Here is a 23,947-nt window from a genome sequence, read left to right on the forward strand (position 1 = left end):
CGCTCATCAAATACAGCCTACCAGCACCCATCAAATGCAGCCTACCAGCGCCCATCAAATGCAGCCTCACCAGCACCCATCAAATGCTGCCTACCAGCGCCCATCAAATGCAGCCACACCAGCATCCATCAAATGCAGCCACACCAGCACTCATCAAATGCAGCCACACCAGCACCCATCAATGAATGTTTGCTTGCTTCTATTCATTCGGGAGTCGGGACACAGACACAGTCCTCCTCCGGCTGCTGCGCCTCTGACACTATGTGCGAATGGAGAAGCGGCTCCTTGCTGATGCTGAGACCTAGTTGCTTGCTGCAGAGAAAAGAGAGTAGGAACACCAGCGGCTGGGCACCCTAGACAGCAGTGCGCCCTAGGCGGCGGCCTAGTTTGCCTAGTGGTAGCACCGGCCCTGAGAGGGAGTACAGAGAGATCGCTGTTCCTGATCACTAGGAACAGCAGATCTCTCTCTACTCCCCTGGCAGAACGGGGAATCTGTCTGTTTAGATTGACAGATCTCTGTTCTGCCCCTCTGTGGAGCGAAGGCGGGTCGCTGATGGACATCGCACACGCATGCGCCCCCTACACCTCTTAAAGCAGCCGATGTACACCTACGGCGATTCATGCAGCCGTGCCAACCTGCCGCAGCATAATGACGGCGGCTGGTCGGCAAGCAGTTAAGAAGGTGGCTAAAAAAATAATAGTACCGTAGTTGTCACCAATTCATCTTCCATAGAAGTTTCCGGAGTGATCGGCAAGCAAACTGTAGTGTTTTACTTTTGTGTTTTGGAACACGGAGAATAGTCATCCTATAAAGTGCCCGTCCCAACCATCACAGAGCTAAATGGATTAGTTTTAATTATAATCCTTGACTCATTAATCAGCCGGCATTTCATTTACAAACAGTGGTACTCTGAAAGCTAAATGTAATAATAATAGCAGTGATGTACTATCATGCTGTTCTGGCCCATCAGTCTCTATAGAGCATCGTGAGATGAAATTCAATTACGCCCCATTATTTTCTAACATTGGAGCTTTGACTGGAACATTCTGCTCCACGCCAGTCTCTCTCGCCCAGCACGCCCTCCCATTATTTTCCTTAAAGACGAACTCCAGATAAATACAGTGAAAAAGAATACGTATATGACGGCCGTATTACCTAGCAAAGGATTTGTATTCCTGTTCATCCAGTTCTGAGATTTACACAGCTCTACCACACAGCACAGCCCTGTCTGGCAGGGTAGGAGACATGATGTTTTTTTTTTTGTGCTACAGTTAAAGTGGTTGCAAACCCTTACATATACCCGGCGAAGTGACTGGCCTTCGGTGATACACAAATCCTCCTACATAAATCGTAGACATGTGCACTGCCGAAATATTTGATTGTTTTTGTTTAATTTGGGTTGTTTTTCTTTGTATTTCTTCACGTCATTTCGTTATGATCGCAATTCGTAAGTTAGAAAATTCGTAATTTTGTAAATTCGTAATTTCATAAATTCGAAAATTCCTAATTTTGTAATTTGGTAAATTCGAAAACTCGTAAATTCGAAAATTCATAATTTTGTAAATTCGAAAAATTAGTAATCTCCTAAATTCGTAATTTCGAAAACTGGCAAATTCGTAATTTCGTAAATTCGTAATTTTGAAAATGGGTAAATTCGTAATTTCATAAATTCGTAAATTCAAAGATTCGTAAATTTGAAAATTTGTAATTTCGTAAATTTGAAAAAAATTTATTTCGTAAATTCGTAATTTCGTAAATTCGAAAATTCGTACTTTTGTAAATTCGTAATTTCATAAATTTGTAAATTCGAAAATCCGTAAATTCATAATTTTGGAAATTCGTAATTTTGTAATTTTGTAAAATTAAAAGTTGCGATGCGCTAATTTCAAACCATAAAATAATCGTAGTAGACCACAAATATGCAATTAAAAATACAAAGTGCAACTGTGCATAAGTTAATCAAATAATGCTTCTGTGCATACATAAAAGTGATTATTTGATTAACTTATGCACAGTTGCACTTTGTATTTTTAATTGCATATTTGTGGTCTACTACGATTATTTTATGGTTTGAAATTAGCGCATCGCAACTTTTAATTTTATTTTCCAGTAGTGAGAGACAACTCATTTAGTGATTGCTGCTTTTTTCTATTAGTTATTTTCCATTCTTTCCATAGAGCGCAGAAGTTTTTAGATATACATTGTAATTTTGTAAATTCGAAAATCCGAAAATAAGAAAGAAAATTCGAAAATTCGAAAAAGAACGAAAATCCAAAAATTCCAAATAGTAACTAATAGACTGTAAAGGAAATTTGTAAGTTCTGTATACTGCATCACTTTTATTTGCGGCGGGAGAGGGCCACCCCCTCCCGCCACGCTCCGGTGCCCTCTGCCGCTTACCGGAGCCGTCGGCAGCGGTGGAGGCAATCGGATCTTCACCCTTGCTGGGTATGGAGACAAGTGAGGGTAAGATGGCCCCCAGCCATCTCCATAACAATGCAGGGCGGAAGCCACGTCAAAACGTCACTTCCGCCCATAGCTCTTAAAGGGGCATTTAAAAAAAATAAAAATTTAAATGACATTTCATTTTTTTATTTTTTTTTATTGCATTTTAATGTATTTTGTCTTTTTGACCCCAGATCTGATATTTAAGATGTCCTGTCATGCTTTTTTTCTATTACAAGGGATGTTTACATAAAAGGAATAAAAGTGACACATTTTTAATTTTTTTTAAAGAACAGTGTAAGGCTCGGTTCACACAGCGGGCGGCACGACTTGCAGCGCCGCGACCTGGCGCGACCTGCACACGATCAGCGGCGACTTGCAAAACGACTTCTGTATAGAAGTCAATGCAAGTCGCCCGAAGTCGCCGCAAAAGTAGTACAGGAACCTTTTTTCTAAGTCGGAGCGACTTGAGTCGCTCTTATTAGAACGATTCCGTAGTACAGAACGGAGCGCGACTTGTCAGGCGGCGAAGTCGCCTGGACAAGTCGCCCCTGTGTGAACCGAGCCTAAAAATAAAAAATAAAAGGTAAAATAAATAAGAAAAAAAATATTTTTAAACATGCCATGTCCCCCGAGCTTGCGTGCAGAAGTGGACGCATACGTGAGTAACGACCACATATAAAAATAACGCCGCGATCGGTAGAGCGAGAGCAATAACTCTAGCCCTAGACCTCCTCTGTAACTCAAAGCATGCAACAGGTAGAATTTTTTTAACTGCCAAACTTTTAAACTTTTTAAACATCGCCTATGGAGATTTTTAAAAATCTGTCGCCATTCAACGAGCGGGCGCAACTTTGAAGCGTGACATGTTGGGTATCAATTTACTCGGCGTAACATTATTTTTCACAATATATATTAAAAAATTGGGCTAACTTTACTGTTACTGTTAATTCAAAAAAGTGTATTTTTTCCAAAATTAGTGCGCTTGTAAGACCGCTGCTCAACTACAGTGTGACAAAAATAACAAAAAGTATTGCAACGACCTCCATTTTATTCTCTAGGGTGTTAGAAAAAAATATATATATATAGATATCTATATATATATATCTATCTCTATCTATCTATCTATCTATCTATCTATCTATCTATCTATCTATCTATCTATCTATAATGTTTGGGGAATCTGAGTAATTATCTATAAAAAAACAAAACAAAAACAAAACGGATTTTAACTTGTAAACAGCAAGTTTGAAAAATAGGTCTGGTCCTTAAGTGGTTAAAACTCAGCATACAGGGGTCATGTTTTTTTTTTTTTTCGTTCAGCCAGTAGACTGAATGTAAAAAACTGTGAATGGGCTCCACTATCCACACAATCAAGGTAGATGGAGGAATCCTCCCCGCTGCGCTACTGTATTTTGATTTCGGGTCCCCTGTGCTCTCAGAATACACTGCTTGGCTGCAGAGCTGATCGAACAAGAATTTTCCAACAAGCGCGTTTCATGAGAAGTCAATCGTTAGATCGCTAGAGAATAGCTATAGATGGTGAGCCGGCCAAATTCCGATCCACCTATGGCCAGCTTAAGGTATGCTTACAGGTCTTGTCCCTCCCCCAGGCTGTGAATGGACAGTGAAAGGAGAAGCAGCAAACTGAGAAGCTCTTCTTTCTATCAATCTGCTCTCTCCTCCTATCAGCATGTTCCTTTTTTGGCACTGCACTACACCTGACTGGATCCTTGTGCTCCCACATAGCAAGGATAACGTGCCACAAATTTGCGGCAGTGTTGAATTGTAAGTCTGTTAACTTTGCTACACATTTTTTACTGGCAAGTTGTACACTTGCAGAGGACTTGAAAGAGGAACTGCAGTCTGCTCACATAATTTGTAATAAAAAGCATCTTTGTCGTTCTGAAGCTTCCCTCCAACCACTTTGCATATAATTATATATATATATATATATTCTGTACTTGCCAAATATGCTGCAGAAATCTCCCTCCACTGAGTCTGGCTGTATCCTTTTTAACTGTGGGCAGCTGAAGCTGCTGCCTGTTCACTTCCTGGATTTACACGGACACACAGAGGCACACCTCCATCTCTACAGCTTTCATTGGCCGTCTTATGACTCACCCCCCCCCCCCCCCCTTCCTGGCAAACTCTCACAAGAGCGAGAGGGAGAGCTGTGTATATTATGTCATAAGCCTAGGCCAGTGATGGCGAACCTTGGCACTGCAGATGTTTTGGAACTACATTTCCCATGATGCTCCACTACACTGCAGAGTGGATGAGCATCATGGGAAATGTAGTTCCAAAACATCTGGGGTGCCAAGGTTCGCCATCACTGGCCTAGGCTAACGACCACACAAGAAACAGGAAGTGGGCTGTATAAGGTATTTACTGGCAGGAAAAAAAAATATTACTATCCAAAGTTAAAATAGAAGATTTAAAGTTGAAAAAAAAACAACTGAAGTTCTGCTTGAAGCACAAGTTCTTGTTGACACTTTTACAATTTGTAGCAGATTTGCGTGGCGAGTCTCTAACAAGAGCAAAGTTGCAGTGGGGAGTCCATAGCAAGTGCTCTGCAAGTCTGCAGCATGAAAATTCAGCCACAGCGACCCCCTGTGTTGGGATGACTATTGCACAACATAAATCAACCAGAACTCGCAGAATGTTTGCAAAGAAGCCTGGCAAGTCTATGCAATAGCTTAGAAAGTCATTTTCAAGCTCAATTGCTTGCTATCTGGGCTGCTGCTTCCCAGTCTGAGCTCTGCTGCACATGAACTGCAAGAGGCCAGTTTAAATTCAGGTAATTACACTGCTTGCATGTACAAAAATGCATTAAGGATGTACTTTTTTTTTTCCCTATCTCTTTGCTTCCTTTTTTTGTACAATCTGTTACATTTATGTTTTTTTTTTTTTTTTCTTTTTGTATGTCTGTTCCTTTAAACTCAATAAATATATCTTTAAAAAAAAAACTGTATTAATGAATACAGAGCTGCAGTCATTTATGTATTTTATACCTGCCTGGAGGTATGGTTATAATTGAGCCTAGAGTTCTAAAAAGTCAGGCAAGCTTTTTTATTTTTATTTTTTATTATTTTTAATTCATTGAAATGTATTTCATTCTAATTGATTTAGATGAATTTATATTGTTTTAGGGTTTATTGATGGGTTTGTATGATTGTATACTGTCATTTTATGGTGCTTGACTAGCATTAAGGTATTTTACTTAATCTGCTTTATAAATGTTCAGCACTATATACCATAAAATGCCGTCGGTAAAGATTTACCAGCAATTTCAATACACATATATTTATATATATATTTGCTGTACTCACCCCTTTAGAATCAATGACTCCGGGCTTTGCATTAAATTTCACAGTCTTCAACCGCGCTCTCTCTCTTCTTTCAACCCTACAAGAATGTATGAAATGAGTTAGGAGGACTTATATGTATCTAATACAAAGACGTGTGCGGGACTAATTATTAACTAAAAGTAGAACTCTAAGCAAAATCAATACAAATATGATGCACTGTCAAAAGCATTAAGGCGTTACTAAACCCAGGACCCCTGCATTCACTATATCTGGTCTCCCACAGTACACAGAACATGGAAATGCAATTATTTTAGTAAATAGAAACGGCTAAATACCTTTTTCTCATCAGCAGTATAAAGTAGCCTTGTGACTTTTAACAGTATTCGGGCCGAGCACTGGTTAAAGCTTGTAGGTAGACATGCGCGCTGCTGAAAAAAATTCTTTTAGTTTCTTGTTGTTTTTTTTTTTTGTCGTTTTTCAGGTCATTCGTTATTATCTCAATTCGTAAATTAAAAAATTAATAAATTGGTAAATTAGATAATTCGTAAATTCGAAAAAAGCGTAAATTCGAAAATGTGTAAATTCGGAAATTTGAAAATTTGTAAATTCAAAAATTCGGAAATTCTAAAAACTGAAAAAAAAAGAAAAAAAAGAAAGAAAATCTGAAAGAATAACGAACCAATTATAACTACCGTATTTATCAAGGTATAACACGCACTTTCCCCCCCCCTGAAAATAGGCGGCAAAGCACAGGAGCGTGTTATACGCCGATAGTGTACCTCGGAGGGGAACGAGCACCGTTGGAATTCGCAGAGCCGTCATCTCCTGTTTACTCGGCTCTCACGTCACACACACTTTCCCGCCTCTGCCACCGGCATTGGACCAGTGTTCTGTCTATCACAGGAGCTGGTCCAATGCCGATGGCGGAGGCCGGACTGTGTGTGTGACTGCCGACTGAGAGCCGAGTAAACATGAGATGATGGCTCGGTGATTTCCTGCACTGCATTAATGAGTGATGGTGAGGCTGCAGATGAGCATTAATCAGGCTGCCTTGATGGAAGATGGGCTGCAGATGGGCACAGATCAGACTGCATTGAGGCTGCAGATGAGCACTAATCAGGCTGCCTTGATGGAAGATGGGCTGCAGATGGGCACAGATCAGACTGCATTGAGGCTGCAGATGAGCACTAATCAGGCTGCATTGATGGGCACTGACCTTTATTTTGCTTCAAAGTGGTTTATTTAAAAAAAAAGTTTCTTTCCTGAAACTTCCCTCTTAAATTGAAGATGCGTGTTAGACGCCGATAAATACGGTAACTATTAAATTATAGGTATTGGAATTTCCTTTCACATTTGGCGGTTAGCGAACGCAACGAATAAGAATTTATCCGAAGTTATGAATTACCCAAAATAACGAATGCCGCATGTAAACAAATGGAACGGAACAAATTAATAATCAATAATGATAAAAAGTTTTTATTATTAATCATTATTAATTTGTTAGGTTCCATTTGTTTAGATACGGCTTTCGTTATTTTAGATAATTTGCAACTTCGGATAACTTAGTATTCGTTACGTTCACTAACAGCCACATTTGAAAGGAAATTCCAATACCTATAATTTAATAATTAGTAATAGTTAAAGGGGTCTGTGACCGGCCCCCAGAACCCCCCCCCCCCCCGTTTTACTTACCTGAACCCTCAAACTTTTCTCTGCTAGGGGGTTCTGGGCTCTTGATTGGATAGATTGATAGTAGCGCAGCCGCTTCTGTCAATCAAATCCAATGACGCGGCCGCCGGGGGGCGGGGCCGAGTCCTGCCTTCGGCGTCCATAGATGGGTGGAGCCGAGTCTTGCCTTCGGCATCCATAGATGGATGGAGCCGAGTCCTGCCTTTGGCGTCCATAGACGGGTGGAGCCGAGGCCTGCCTTCGGTGTCCATAGATGGGTGGAGCCGAGTCCTGCCTCCTATGTCTATAGACGCTGAAGGTTGGACTCGGGAGCACGCCCGCAAGGTAACCCCCTGGGACAACCCTTCTCCCAGGGGTTTATCTGATGTGGGGAGGAGCCGCCAGAGCCGCCGAAGGACCCCAGAAGAGGAGGATCAGGGCCACTGTGTGCAAAACGAGCTGTACAGTGGAGGTACGTATGACATGTTTGTTATTTAATAAAAAAATTAAAAATAAATACCTTAAGGGTCGGTTCACACTACAATGACTTGGGATCCAACTTGTCAGCCCTTAAGTCGCCCCAAGTGGCTTGACATTGGGAATTACATTATAGTCAATGAGAGCCGTCTTAATGTACACTACTGAAGTTGCTCCGACTTCAGAAAAGGTTCCTGTACTACCTCAAGGCTACTTCTAACCATAGAATTCAATGAAAGTCGCCTCCAAGTTGGATCTCCATCTATACTGAAGTGACTTTACAGGAAAAGAAATTAGTTTACCCAGGCAAACCCCTCCCTCCCAGAGAGCTGATCGTTCTCTGATAGGCCACAGCCAAAGTCGCCTGTCCTGGGGGCGACCTGAAGTTGTGTTGTAAGTTGCTCAAAGTCGCGTTGCAAAGTCGTGCTGAAGTCATATTGCCCCTGTGTGAATCGGCACTTAGTGTCACTTTAAGTTATTATTAGTTAATTATTTCAGATTTTCTAAATTTTGGGGTTTTCCACTTTCCACATTTCTGAAGTTACAAATTTTCGAATATTCAAATTTAGGAATATTTGTAAACATTTGTTATACAGGTTTTTGTCAATTCTAATATTTCCGAATTAACGAATTTGTCGAAATTAATTAAAAAACAAATTCGGAACGAATTGCAAATATCTACTTGCAGGAGGAGTTTGTCTTAGTAAGTTGCATGAGTCCTGACAGTGCTGATTGGCCCTGTGTCATTCACATGCACTGCCCCCCCCCCCCCCCCCCCAAATAAGATAACTCTCTAGCAATACACACCAAACTATCATGTGCAGAGTGCACACAAGGCTCTGTTCTATCAGGAGATGGATTGGGGACAGTGGAAGAAGAGGAGGATCAGAGAAGACAGGATCAAGCAGCCTTTATACATAATGTGCAGGATTCATAGTTTCATAGTTAGTAAGGTTGAATAAAGACACCAGTCCATCCAGTTCAACCTGAGTGAGTGTCTACAATTGTCCCTATTCCTGTACATTGCACACTCACATCGGTCCCTACCCTCAAGGAGCCCACAATCCAAGGTCCCCATTCATATACTAGGGCATTTTTGGACAGAGGCCAATTAACCTACCTGCATGTCTTTGGATTGTGGGAGGAAATTTGCTCATCTACCACCAGCCTGTAATACTGTTTCAATCATAGTTTTCAGTGCTGTACCCAAATTCATTTTATATCATTTGAGACATATAAAGCTTTCATTTGCCATTCAGTTGCCTCCCCCGAGTTGGCCCGTTTGGGGCCCGCAATGAAAACGTAACCTTGGGCAGTCATTATTTTTCAGTGACCCCTTTGCGTGACTCTATTTAGGCAGACGGGAGTGTTTGTTGTGATCTCCGGGCGGCACTGTGGATGTTCAACCTTCGTTTTTTAATATCTGACGGCTGTGCTTTGGTAGTTGGCGTCCCATCATATTAATGCTGTCATTTTACACCCCTGAAGAAAGAAATTGTTGATTTTTCCGAAATGCATCAATGGATCTCCGTTTGATTGTACCATAAGAGACTAGTGGGCAGGGGCGGACTGACCATTGGGCCACTCGGGTACTGCCCGAGGGCCCAGAGCCACTAGGGGGCCCCATCAGGGTTGCCAGCCTCAGTAAAACCATGGACAGTGTGTAAAAATCTGTGTTTTTTTTACATCTGTCTCTGAAATGTCCCTTACCGTCATCCTTTTGGTCTAAAAATTCCAAGATTATAGCTGCCCCACCTCTCCAGTACCTTCTCAGCCAATAGAAACATGTCTGTGTATACTGTGTGTACATGTATGTGTATACTATGATTGTATACTGTGTGTGTGTATAATGTGTGGCTCCATAATCTTGGATTGCCTGGGGGCCCCATAATCTCCTATTGCCCGGGGGCCCCAAGAGTTGTCAGTCCACCCCTGCTAGTGGGGGAGATTTACTAAAACTGGAGCACTCAGAATCTGGTGCAACTGTGCACGGTAACCAATCAGCTTCTAACTTCAGCTTATTTAATTAAGAGTCTGGAAGCTGATTGGTTTCTATGCAGAGCTGCACCAGATTTTGCACTCTCCAGTTTTAGTAAATCAACCCCATTGCATCATCAACAGGCATTGTGCAATACCATCTTACTATCTACTGGTGTTATTTTGATGTAAAATCATTTTTGAAACCATTCCTTGCTTTTAATATCAACATTTTATTGTTGTTTAAATAAAGTTTATACAATTCTTTTATACTCCATACAATTGTTTTGTGGTTAATATGGCCGTAAAAGTCCCTTGGGGGTTTTTTCTAAATGTGTTCTTTTTTTTTCTGCTCCCCGCTTGCAAGAGCCCCTCTTATTTTATTTTGCTGTTGTATTATAATATATACTCCGTTCATAGCGCAAAAAATGTAAAAACGCATAGATGATCAAATACCACCAAAAGAAAGCTCTATTTGTAGGACAAAAAGGACTTACATTTGAATTGGGTACAGCGTTGCATGACCGTGCAATTGTCAGTTAAAGTAAGGCAGTGCCGTAAAGCAAAAAGTGAAGGGGGGGGGTAAATCTTCCGGCGGTCAGGTGGTTAATAACCAATCACTCATCCCTGCTGCCGACAGTGAAAATAAGTCACTAGTTGTTAGCCCCCGTACACACGGTCGGAGATTCCGTCGGAATGTGTCCTATCGGACCGTTTTGTCAGATAATCTGACTGTGTGTGGCATGCATCGGACTGATTCCGTCGGACCAAATTTTCCAACTTGTTGGAAATATTTTCCGACAAACTGGTCCGATAGGTCATACTCCGATCATGTGTAGAGAATTCCGATCGGACAAAGTGCCACGCATGCTCAGATCAAATTCCTATACCAAAGCTATTGGCTACTAGCCTGAACGTAGTCCCATCGTAACGAAATTACGTCATCACGTTCTTAAAGATCGGATTTTTCGACAACTTTGTCCGACCGTGTGTATGCAACAGTTTCGGACACAATCCGATGGACAAAATCCGACGGACAAAATTCGACGGATTTGGTTGGCAGAATGTCCAACCGTGTGTACGGGGGCTAAGGACGCCGGGTCCTAATAACCAAGGCAAAAACAGATGCAAAAACAGACCGTTTGTCCATTTAAATCTGCTTTCAATTTTTTGTCAATGGAACAAAAATAGAGACTTGTTCCGTTAAAAACGGACCTGAACGGACGCGGATTAAAACGTTTGCCCATAGGAATCCATTGCTGTCAATGGATGCATGAAAAATGGACAGACGGTACACTGGTAATCTGCAGTATAGTAAATGTTTGCTTTGGGGTTTAATACCCCTTTAATGTTCATCAAATCGCATTGCTATTGCAGACAATGTTATCATATATGAGCACCTCATTTATTTTTTTTCTACACAATGAGCACACGGGAAATAGAACATTTCACTCCGCTCTTCACCAAGGGAATGACATGAAAATAGCACTCGTGTCATTATTTCTCTCTTGGGCTCTATTCTGATGCTAATCAAACTGACAGAAGATTTGACACAATTCAACATAAAAACAATGAAATAGGAAAAATTATTAAAAAAGAATAGATAGGAAGCAAGTATGTTTTTTTTTTGTTTTTTTTTTATAAACACCGAATACATATTTTCCCACTTTATTAATGCAAACATACAATTTCAGCCAGTTTAGCCAAGGCATACCTGCATTTAATCTATCCATTCTTCAGCCTTCAAATTTTCCACTCGCCTACTCGTATTTTACGAGTGGAAAATGATGGCTGGCGAGCGTGGGCTGCCTCGGAGGAGGAGGGCGAGCACCACCGGCAGGCGGGGGTTGAACGGGAGCCGTTCTCTCAGCTAGGGGAAGAGAGGAGAGAAAGAGTCGAGCTGGCCGATAATCAGCTTTCATTTGAATTGCTGGATTCCTGGTGCCAATCACCATCACAAAGTCCCGCCTCCTCGCCCTGAGCTGCTCACGTCACACAGTCCCGCCTCCTCACTCGGCGCATTTGACAGACAGAACGCCGGTCCAATGTCGGGCGAGGTGGCGAAACTGTGTGACGTGAGAAGCGCTGGGAACCCAGCAATTCAAATGAAAGCTGTTACAGTGGGCAGTCCCCACTCTCTGATGCATAGGTATAGGTGAAGCTGTATTGATGGACACAGGTGAGCCTGTATCGATGGTCACAGGTGAGGCTGTATCGATGGACACAGATGAGCCTGTATCGATGGGCACAGGTGAGGCTGTATTGATGGGCACAGTTGAGCCTGTATCGATGGGCACAGGTGAGGCTGTATTGATGGGCACAGGTGAGACTACTGACAGGCACAGGTGAGACTGTACTGACGGGCACAGGTGAGACTGTATTTATGGGCACAGGTGAGACTATATTGATGAGCGCAGGTGAGGCTGTATTGACGGGCACAGGTGAGAATGTACTGATGGGCACAGGTGAAAACTGTACTGACGGGCACAAGTGAGACTGTATTGATGGGCACAAGTGAGACTGTATTGATGGGCACAGGTGAGACTGTACTGATGGGCACAGCTGAGACTGTACTGACGGGTACAAGTGAGGCTGTATTGATGGGCACAGATGAGACTGTATTGATGGGCACAGGTGAGACTGTATTGATGGGCACAGGTGAGGCTGTATTGATGGGCACAGGTGAGGCTGTATTGATGGACACAGGTGAGGCTGTATTGATGGGCACAAGTGAGGCTGTATTGATGGGCACAGGTGAGACTGTATTGACTGGCACAGGTAAGACTGTATTGATAGGCACAGCTGAGACTGCATTGACAGGCACAGGTGAGACTGTGTTGATGGGCACAGGTGAGGCTGTATTGATGGGCACAGGTGAGGCTGTATTGACAGTCACGTCAGGCTGTCTTGATGGGTGATGCTGTGCTGAGGGGCACTGATAAAGTTGTTAATATTTATTTTTGTAACTTAATTCTGCATAAAATATTTAAGTGTCATTTCATGAGATAATTTACGAGGGCGTGTTTAGGGGCAGCACATGATTGGGGTTGGGTGGGGCAACTGGTGGCGAGTAACCCTTAAGGCCTGGCTAGTAGCTCAGGACTTGAAATTTTGAGCCCTGTACTATACAGTATGTGCTCCTACTATGGAGGCTCTGGAGATTTAGAGTTAGGACCACAGTATACAGAGGTCCCTTGGCGTGGGCACTATTTATTACGCATATATGTTTGAAAATGTGTTTTTTACGTAAACTGTTAAGACAAGTCCAATTCGGTTGTTTGGCAGGCTGGACGGTAAGTGTGCTGGGAGATCTTTTTTTTGTTCCTGATGTGCATTGCCCTTCCATGTGCACCTTACTGCAAAGGTCAATTATAGATTGGGGTGGTTGCCACTTTTTTTTAAGGAATTGCGTGCAGAAACGCACTGGATGCCTTTGCTGCCATTGTGCTCTTGCTGGGTGTCACGTGCCACCCTGTGCCTTTAAGGAGGGGTGGGCTCTCTGGAGGCATAACTGCCCTTAATCTATACATTATTATATGTGCTCCTACCACTGGCGGCTGGGGCTCAAAATTTTTGGGGGGTGCAAACAAACTGAAAAATTCAGAAAAAAAACCCATCAATTGCAGCCTCACTGTACCATCAAACGCAGCCACTGTGCCCATCAAATGCAGTCACTGTGCCATATCAAATGCTCCCACTGTGCTATCATATGCTGCCACTGTGCCATCAAATACTGCCACTGTGTCATCACATGCTGCCACTGTGCCCCATCAAATACAGCTACTGTGCCCATCTTATGCAGCCACTGTGCCCATCAAATGCAGTCACTGTGCCTATCAAATGCAGTCACTGTGCAGCATCGAATGCAGCCACTGTGCCCATCATATGCAGCCACTGTGACATCAAATGCAGCCACTGTGCCCCATCACATGCAGCCTCACTGTGCCCCATCAAATACAGCCTCACTGTGCCATCAAATGCAGCCTCACTGTGCCCATCAAATGCAGCCTCACTGTTCCCCTTATCAAATGCAGCCTCACTTTGCCCCATCAAATGCAGCCTCACTGTGCCCCATCAAACGCAGCCACTGTGCCATATAAAATGCTGCCAGTGTGCCCCCTGCCCAACATCTTTACTTACCATGTCTCGGTGTTGGTGGGACTGCTCCTCGATATGTTCTGCCGTCCTCTCTTCCCAGCCTGATAGGCGTCCAATCACAGTGCCTGTTGTTTCAGCCAATCGGGTGACGGGTAACAGATCCAAGCACCTGATTGGCGGAGAGGCGGTTTAGTGTTAGGAAAGTGAATATTCATTCGCTTTTCTAACACAGCTGAGTAGCCATGCTGGGCACTCATAGGTCACCTTTTTTGATGCCTATTAGAGCCTATGGTTCTAATCAGGTGCTTCAAAAACACCCCCCCCCCCCCCCCCGCCGCTGTAATTCAGGCACCTGACATCCGAAAAGGGACTGGGCGCCTGAATAGGGGGTGGCAGCAGCAGCCATAGATAGATGCTTGCAATGCATGAATCTATCTATTGGTGCTAGAGGGGGTGGCAGGAGAGAGGGGCACATGCCTGACGAAGGGGTCCTGCGTGACTCTGAAACTTTGCACATTTTTGTGTTGTGATCATGCAATAAACAAAACCATCTGGACGCCACATTGTGCTGATCCTTGGTGTGCTGGCATATATCTACATTAAGAAGAGAGGGGGCATCGCCCGTGCGCCCTTATGGATGCGCCACCACTGGCTCCTACTATGGTGGCTCTGGAAATTTAGAGTTAGGACTGCAGTATATCAGACAAAAATTTTGGAGCCTGCACATCCAGTTTTTGTCTGCCGAAAATTCGTAATCGCCTGTCAAAAGCAGCATACTAGCGATCAGAAAATCGTCTGATCGTTCATCGGATATTTAACTTCAGATTTTCTGACCGTGTGTACGGGCCTTTAGACAGGGCCAATTCGTTTGCTTTGTTTGCAGGCTGGCTGGTAATTGTGCTGGAAAATCTTTGTGATGTGCATCGCTCCTTCCATGTGCACCGTGCCGCAAAGACCAGTTATAGATTGGGGTGGTTGCCACTTTTTTGTACACTATAGCCAATATACCACTGTGAGAAAACCAAAATACCAAAATCTCCATTCGGATGGTGACCATGGTAGGTGGTCTTGAACCAGGAATCCTCCCATGCCAATCTTCCCCAATGCTGTGCCCCAAAGCTGCCGAAACATGCAGAAAATGTTGGGTCCATATCTACATAACACAATACAAAGTGATGTCCCTCTAGTTCAGTTTTCATATATTTAGTGTTTGGTTGGTTTTACTTGGAGAATGTTTTATTTTCTAACAAAGCAAATAGCTAAATATATATATATATATATTTACCTGCCAAACTATTTGTACTTCTGCCAATCCAACCCTGAGATCCGCTACACAGCGCAGCCCTACCTGGCAAGCAGTGTTAATTTCGTAGACTAAAAATCTACTAAAATATTTTAGTTGACTAACTTAATACCATTATAGTCGACTAAAATTAAAACAATTGAGATGACTAAAGTTAACTAAAACTAAAATGGCATTTTAGCCAAAAGTCCAAGACTAAAACTAAATAGAAATTTGACATCAAAATTAACACTGGTCTGTAGTGCATGTTCATACCTCAATAACATAAATAATATTTTTCACTCCAGCAGTATATAATGAGTTTGGAAATTGTAGGGAAATGCTTAAATAATGTATTACAATTTAACTACACCCATTCAATTTTAGACGACTAAAATGAGTTTAGGCGACTATAATGATTTTAGTTGACTAAAATGTACTGGAGATTTTAGTCGACTAAAACTAAAACAATTGCAGAAGACTAAAATGGGACTAAAACTAAAATGCCATTTTAGTCCTAAGACTAATGCCGCGTACACACGATTGGAAATTCGGACAGAAAAAGACAGATGAGAGCTTTTGGTCAGAAAATGTGACCGTGTGTATGCTCCATCGGAATTTTGCTGGCTGAATTCCCGCCAGCAAAAGATTGAGAGTAGGTTCGGAAAAATTTTCGATCAGAAATTCCCATCGTATGTAGCAATTCCAATGCAGAAAATTCCTACGCATGCTCAGAAACAATACGATGCATGCTCGGAAGCATTGTACTTAATTTTCTTGGCTCGTCGTACTGTTGTATGTCACTGCATTCCTGACGGTCGCAAGTTCAGCAAACGTTTGTGTGACCGTGTGTATGCAAGCCAAGCTTGAGTAAAATTCCATCGGAAAAACCATCAAAGATTTTTCCGTCGGAAAATCTGATCGTATATATGGGGCATAAGACTAAAACTAAATAGAAATTTTCTGCCAAAATGAACACTGCTGGCAAGGCAGGAGATCTGGTTTTCCTCTGCTGCAGATAAGCAGCCTGTGAAGGGGCAGTAATAGAGAAGCAATAGGTTGATGAGCTAAATTTTACCGCGGACTGTAGAGTGTGCTGGACTTTACTATCAGGATACAAAGGACACCAATCTAATCGTTTCCATGGACTAGTATGATAGAGCAGCCTTTTTTAGCAAGGGGGCCCAGGTACGCTGGGTGCCCTCAGTTTTCTTCAGGGCTGTCTTTTGGCAAAATGCCTAAAAATTGTCCAAAAATAGTATATAAGCCAGCAGGTGGTTCAAGCCTGCCTATACGTTACACAAGCCATAGGGTTTCATTGTCCACAATTACAGCCTTCTAGCTACTGGCAACCTAACAATCAATGATGTCATCAGTTGATAAGGAGGATGTCGGGCACGGCACTGCATCCTTGTTTACCCCTCTGCTGACCGCCGCCATCAGAACTGGGGTCACACTAGCTGAGTCAGGGAGAGAAACTGAGGAAAAAGAGAAACATTGGAATACTAGTCAGTACCAGTGTGGTGGATGTTGCTGCGTTCTGTAAAACGATTCGTTTTGTTTTCTACATTTTGTGGGTGCCTCGAGGTCGTGCAAAATTATAAAATGTGTCTTGACTGAAAAAAGGTTGAGAAACACTCTGATAGAGAGAAGATCTTCAGACCTGCTGATGATGTCACAGGGGAAAGAAATTGGTAAAGACCACTTTTGTAATGTACACCATAAATATAATGTAGCCTTACTTACTAGTAAAAAAAAAAAAAAAAAAAAAAAGAGTAAATTTTCTTCCTGTGTAGGCCAGGTCGTAGTTTTTATCACTTGGTTTCTCCCCAAGGTTGGTGCTATTGCTTGCTGCCACCACTGGGGGGTCACTGCCACTCAGGGCTAGAGTCAAGGGAGTAGACATGTGCTATTCGTACGAATTTCCGGAAATTCGTACGAATCCGAAATACAAATTTTTATCCATACGAATTCTGTACGAAATTTTGTTTACGAATTTCAGATCAAAATTCAGAACGAAAATTCGTAATTGTTACGAAAAGCTAACGAACCTAAAAGTTAAAATCCCAGGAAGTCAGCACAGGGATGGTGGGAACTCTATGGGGAATTTCTATGCTTACGAATTTTATACGAAATACGAAATTTCATTAACGAATTTTGGAATTTCGGAATCCAAATTAACAGAATTGTGACTGGTGTTTTGTTCACCAATCAGAGGAAGTCAGTACAGCACAGGGATGGTGGGATAATGGGCGCAGCGGGTGTACAGACCTGGGAACTAAGCACAGGGATGCTGGAAACCCCTCATAATGGACACAGCAGGTGTACAGACCTGGGAACTCAGCACAGGGATGGCGGGGACCCCTCATAATGATAAATTCATCATAACGAACTTTCGTTATTTTAATGAAAAGTTTACAAATCTAATGAAAATTTGGATTTCGTAAGAATCCAAATTGAATTTCGTACACAAATTACGAATTTTTTTCATACAAGACGAAACAGCATGAAACAAAACAATTTTTTTGATGGCGCCCATGTCTACAAGGGAGCGGCATCAGTGTTGAGCTATTGAGCATTTACAGTATGCCCCCTCTTACAACCACTAGGAGATTCATAGACAGTGGTGCATGTTACGGGAGGATGTAAATGTTTGGAAAGTAGCCTGGCGAGTGCTCTTTCCCCCGGACCGCAGCCTGGGGAGGGAGGTGTGTGCACTGGTTTGTGCTGAGTAGGCCAGAGTCTTCTTGATACCTAGTTTAGAGTAATCAAGCTGGCATGCATGATGAAATAGGGTACCATACCCAACATAGTAGAGACAGAGGAGTCATGCTGTAGGGGGATTGGTGTCTTCCCGCAGAGGAGCCTTGCACCTCCTTGGATAGAGGAGAAGCTGGTGGAGTTTGGAGCTCAGTGGCTGGAAGAGAACCAATACCCTAACCCTCTTTCCCTGTGAGTCAGCACAAATAATAAACTGAGATTACTGGTGCCCTTCGTTAACTATAACCACTGTGGCCATGGATTCACCTTGGGATAATGTAAACCTGCCCCTGCACTGAGGGGTATACTGCCCTAAGCAGGAGTCCCAAAATTTGAGGGAGGAACTAGGGCAAATTTAAAAGTGCTTGTAAAGGCAAAAAGTTTTTTTATCTTAATGTATATGTATTAAGATAAAAAGCCTTCTGTGTGCAGCAGCCCCCCTAATACTTACCTGATCCCCATCTAGATCCAGCGATGTCCACTTATTTTTATTTTTTATTCAGCTGTCAGCGGGGAAGCTCATTGACAGCTGATGACTCATCGGTTGTTAAGGACACCGTGGCTGGCTTTCCTCCCCCGCTCCTTAACAACCAGCTTACGTTGCGCCCTGATTGGACAAAGCTTTGCAGGGTGTTTGGCGGGGCGAATCGCTGCTTGGGCCGAACCATTCACCCAACACTAGTGCTGATATTAGCGTCTTTATATAACAGGTTTGCTTGCTACAATGACTTTGCAGAAAGATGTTGTTTGAACAAATTGTCCTCCTGTGTCCTTTGGAACGCCTTGTGCAATGAGAAGAGACAGTTAGTCTCTGTGTATTCATACAGTAAGGCATTTCAGAGTGTGGGTCTTGGTCAAGCTGACAAAGTGTTCCAAAATAACAGGAATTAATGTCTCTTGTAATTATTTTATGTGCTGCTTTTGCAAATTCTTAAGTTAAGGCAACTATATAGGATTATAGCTTAAAAGTGTCCCATTTTGATTAAGGCGTTAGGTTCTCTCTACTTTATTTACTTTTACTTTGTAACTCTTTGAAATAAAACTTAAAAAAATTTTTCTTTCTCAATAACCTTACCCAGATGCAACTAAAATGTCAAGAAAAACAAGACAATTGAGCTGTGCTTGATTTTCCAGCAATAAAGGGCAATGAAAAGTCAGCTTGACCCGCTTCCATGGTAGCGTAGGCAGCTAATGTGGTTTCCTTAAACTCCTTTAAAAAAACATTCTTTAAACTGTCGTTGAAGTACAAGATGTTCCCCAAAACTGGACATTCATAATGCATAATGCAGCCATAAACCACAAGTGCTGACAATCTGAGGGGGCATAAATAAAGCTGCCAGAGAACAATACCAAAGGCAGCTCAAGATGTGGGTGCTCCCCCCCAAAATTCCACTGCCCTACTCCCTCCACCTCTGATTGTGTGCCCACAGGGAGGATGTTTGGGGCAGCAGGGTGGCAATTACAGAGCTGATCCCATGTATGACTCTCTCTCTGCAGCAGCTGAAAGGGGGCTTCTCCTCCGCTCCCTCCCATAAGCTTTCAGCTGCTCCAGACAGAGAGCCACACAGAGGATCAGTTCTGTAATTGCCCCCTGCCCTTCTGATCCTCCTCCCTGTCCACAATCCTCTCCCCCCCCCCCCCCGCTGGCTGCTGCAGGGGATGTTTCAGGATGAAGAATGGGGAAAGGGGTCAAAGGAGTCGGTAAATATGAAATCTACTGGCCCCTTCCTTTTTTTTAATGAACACAGTGATCTGTAGCGATTGCTACTGTGTTCATTCATAACGGAAGCATAGTAAATGTTGTTTACTATGCTTCAGTTTGTGAATGAACAGAAAGCCGCTCAGCACAGAGCACTTCCCATTCATCCATTGTCCAGTGCAGCTGAGGCTGCAGAGGAAGGGACTGGGTAATCTCTGTCCTCAGTCTCTTTCAAAAATGGATCAGGGGTCTGTTTAGACCCCTGATATTTCACCAAAGCCCCCCCCCCCCCAACAGAGTTGTGAAATAAAAAAATAAAAACATATTTAAAAATGGTAAAAAGTAATAATAAATAAAAAATTTAAAAAATGAAATTCACACAGGTTTTTTAGCCCATACAGTGTGAATGAGTGGTTTGTGCGGCTGCAGCCACATGTAACTCTATGAGGACGCAGCAGCTGTACGAACACACTTGTAGGTTCAAATTCAGCAGGTTTGCAGGTGAGTGGCACTAAATGCACACTTTCTATGTTCGGGGCCGTACACTTGTACCCACACACCTGTCAAATCAGGACCTGCGGCTGTGTTCGTACAGCCGCTGCATCCCCATAGTGTAACATAGTTGTAGCTCTACCCTCGTGAGGGCCGGTTATACAACCTGTACCCCATTGGTTGCCCTGACTCTGCAAGTCCTTCGACACCTCTGACACCCTGGGTTCAGTCATTTTTACCGACTGTCACCAATAACAAGAAGCTTACACAATATCAGTGGAACAGTTCAAGTTTGTTTACTGTAGTGAAAAGGACACATGAAGATGCATAAAATAAAACTGTAGATCACAAAAGTATTTTATCTGAACACTATAACACATTTCGTGATTTGCTATTTGGTCATTTAGATCCTTTCAGTAGTAAGGAGAAATACAAAGTATACAGTAACCCAAATTCAGTTGAATCTTATCTCTGTCACAGTAACTTACAGTATGTGAACTGGTGGACAGAAAGGTAGGGAACTGACACTCTAATCTCTATATTAGTTTCACTCCCCTCTGTTTCCTCAACTCACAGGCCACTAACATCAATGCAACATAACAAACACTATTCAAACTATTGTGTTTAAAGTGTCTGGCTCCTTTAAATAGAGTTCCAGAGCAAGTGAGAGCAGACCCTCTGTGCTAAACAACTTTAGTCACTTAAGAAAATAAAGAGGATAAAAAAGGGTTTGAATGTTACTCCTTGGAATCCAGTAAATCTTCAGATAGCTTTGAGGTATTAAGAATAGGGTAATCCTTAATGGTAAGGTAAAGCAAATTGAGTTGATCTGTGGTTGATCCTTGCTTACTTCAAACCTTTCCTATATGGCGAAAGTATTATTGCAAATAAACAGGATAAAAAGGGGTTTGAATGTTACTCCTTGGAATCCAGTAAATCTTCAGCTAGCTTTGAAGTATTAAGAATAGGATAATCCTTAATGGTAAGGTAAAGCAAATTGAGTTGATCTGTGGTTGATCCTTGTTTACTTCAAACCTTTCCTATATGGCTTTAGTATTATTGCAAATAAAGAGGATAAAAAGGGGTTTGAATGTTACTCCTTGGAATCCAGTAAATCTTCAGCTAGCTTTGAAGTATTAAGAATAGGGTAATCCTTAATGGTAAGGTAAAGCAAATTGAGTTGATCTGTGGTTGATCCTTGTTTACTTCAGACTTTTCCTATATGGCTTTAGTATTGCAAATAAAGAGGATTAAAAGGGGGTTGAATGGTTCTCCTTGGAACCCAGTAAATCTTCAGCTAGCTTTGAAGTATTAAGCATAGGCTAATCCTAGAGATGAGGTAAAGGCAAATTGAGTTGATCTGTGGTTGATCCTTGTTTACTTCAAACTTTTCCTATATGGCTTTAGTATTATTGCATTAGTAAGATTTCAAATGACCAGGATGTGAACAAAGCACAGATGTTTCCATACAGTGTTCAATGGAGTGAATAAAGTGGCTTTCAGTAGCACCACAAGTACCCGAAACTGGGCTGAATAAGTGAATAAGTAATGTCTACATGCAGTGTCTTAAGAACTAAATGGACAAATGCCTGCTCACCACACAGGTCACAGAAGCTGCTGGCAGCGATCTTAGTGATGATGAAAACCCTTTCAGGAACTCCCTCTGCATCCTGGCTCTGGGAATGGCATCTGACCTCCGTCACACCCTGCCACGGCCTACCCAGATCTGAAGTGCTGGCATTGCTGGAGGACCACCGGTCTGCTGGAGATGGGAAATTATGCTGTCCGCAGGTGTCCCTCTGGATGAAGTGGTGAAACTACCTTCTATACAGGTCATGATTCAGCAGCAGCTCACACTGACACAGAGCTCCTGCTGGCAGATCCAAGCCGGTGCCCCAAGAGAGCAATGTAGGCCTAAACCAGCCCTTTTATATCCTCTCCCAGCAGTCTATTCTCCTCCCATCAGCATTCTGGAAGTGGTAGTTCAAGCCAGTCCTGCTGGAATTAAAACCCCATCATTCATCATTCTGAACTACATACCCCACAATGCTTTGCTCTGCTCTAAGTTTTGTCTCAAAGGAAATGACACGTGGAGTCCAAGCCAACACTAGAGGGAGGCATTTCTACATGAATAATACTGTCCATTGTCACTGAATTGTAGGCATAATAGCCATCTCCTGGCTACATAGGATGTCTGCACACAGCTTCAGCCACAGAAAAAAAAAACACTGATTCACAATGTACAGGCAACAGCACCCATTTGATTGAGTCCCAATACCTCAAACATGAAGCTTTATTTATTAACTGGAAAAGGACCCGGGGGTCCTAGTAGATGATAGGCTCAGCAATGTTATGCAATGCCAAGCTGCTGCTAACAAAGCAAACTGAATATTGGCATGCATTATAATGGGATAAAAGGGATAAAGGATTAGCCTATGCTTAATACTTCAAAGCTAGCTGAACATTTACTGGATTCCAAGGAGTAACATGCAAACCCCTTTTTATTATCTTTATTTGCAATAATACTAAAGCCATATAGGAAAAATTTGACGGAATTCTCCCACTTTACAAGACTCTGGTCCAGCTGCACCTAGAGTATGCTGTCCAGTTCTGGGCACCGGTCCTCAGGAAGGATGTACTGGAAATGGCGCGAATACAAAGAAGGGCAACAAAGCTAATAAAGGATCTGGAGGATATTAGTTATGAGGAAAGGTTGTGAGCACTGAACTTATTCTCTCTGGAGAAGAGACGCTTGAGAGGGGATATGATTTAAATGTAGAAATACCGTAATGGTGACCCCACAATAGGAATAAAACTTTTTCGTGGAAGGGAGTTTAATAAGACTCGTGACCACTCATTAAAATTAGAGGTTTAACCTTAAACTACGTAGAGGGTTCTTTACTGTAAGAGCGGCAAGGATGTGGAATTCCCTTCCACAGGCGGTGGTATCAGCGGGTAGCATCAATAGTTTAAAAAAACTATTAGATAGGAACCTGAACAACTACAACATACAGGGTTATAAAATGTAATACTGACATATAATCACACACATAGGTTGGACTTGATGGACTTTTTTCAACCTCACCTACTCTGTAACTATGTAACTTAATACAGTTTTATATTTCAGATTTAGCAGGTATGTTTTAAGTTCTGTTGTGTTTGTGTCTTCTAACAGAGATTTTAGTGTATTTTTGGCAAAAACATATATTTTTATATTTTGGGGGGGTTCTGTCCTTTGCCATACTGACTCCTATTGTTGGCTCTGTGGACACCCTGTACACTGCTCTGCTGACCTCCCATCCTCTGCCCCCCTTGACATTTTTTACTGCATCCCCACATCAGACAGGCTAGATCCAGCCCTGTTCGCTCCCCTGCCTTGTAGCACTCTGATTTTTTAAAATCTTAGTCAGTACCAGTGGCATAGTGTGTGGGGTGCAGGGGGTGCCATGGTCCCGTGTAGTGTAGTATGGTGGTCAGTCAGTGTCCTGTAGTATAGTGGACAGTGTAGTTTGGTGGTCAGTGTAGTGTAGTATGGTGGTCAGTGTAGTGTAGTATGGTGGTCAGTGTAGTGTGGTATGGTAGTCAGTGTAGAGTAGTCTAGTGGTCAGTGTAGTGTAGTATGGTGGTCAGTCAGTGTAGTGTAGTATGGTGGTCAATCAGTGTAGTATAGTATGGTGGTCAATGTAGTATGGTGGTCGGTGTAGTATGGTGATCGGTGTAGTATGGTGGTTAGTGTA

The 23,947-nt window shown here is 42.5% G+C and overlaps 1 protein-coding gene across 2 annotated transcripts in view; it reads right to left on the minus strand.

The window, feature by feature from the left end:
• LOC143927370 (disks large homolog 2) overlaps nucleotides 1–23,947 on the minus strand; it is a 1,494,912-nt gene that overhangs the window by 147,790 nt on the left and 1,323,175 nt on the right. For both annotated transcript variants that reach the window (XM_077451405.1, XM_077451406.1), the window contains one exon: nucleotides 5,779–5,854. In XM_077451405.1, coding sequence (XP_077307531.1) covers nucleotides 5,779–5,854 — 76 coding nt within the window. The remainder of the gene's footprint in view (nucleotides 1–5,778; nucleotides 5,855–23,947) is intronic.

This window comes from Lithobates pipiens, unplaced genomic scaffold (genome assembly GCF_037356315.1).
Source record: "Lithobates pipiens isolate NorthernLeopardFrog02 unplaced genomic scaffold, aLitPip1_a1.2 Scaffold_23, whole genome shotgun sequence".
Taxonomy (NCBI): Eukaryota; Metazoa; Chordata; class Amphibia; order Anura; family Ranidae; genus Lithobates; species Lithobates pipiens.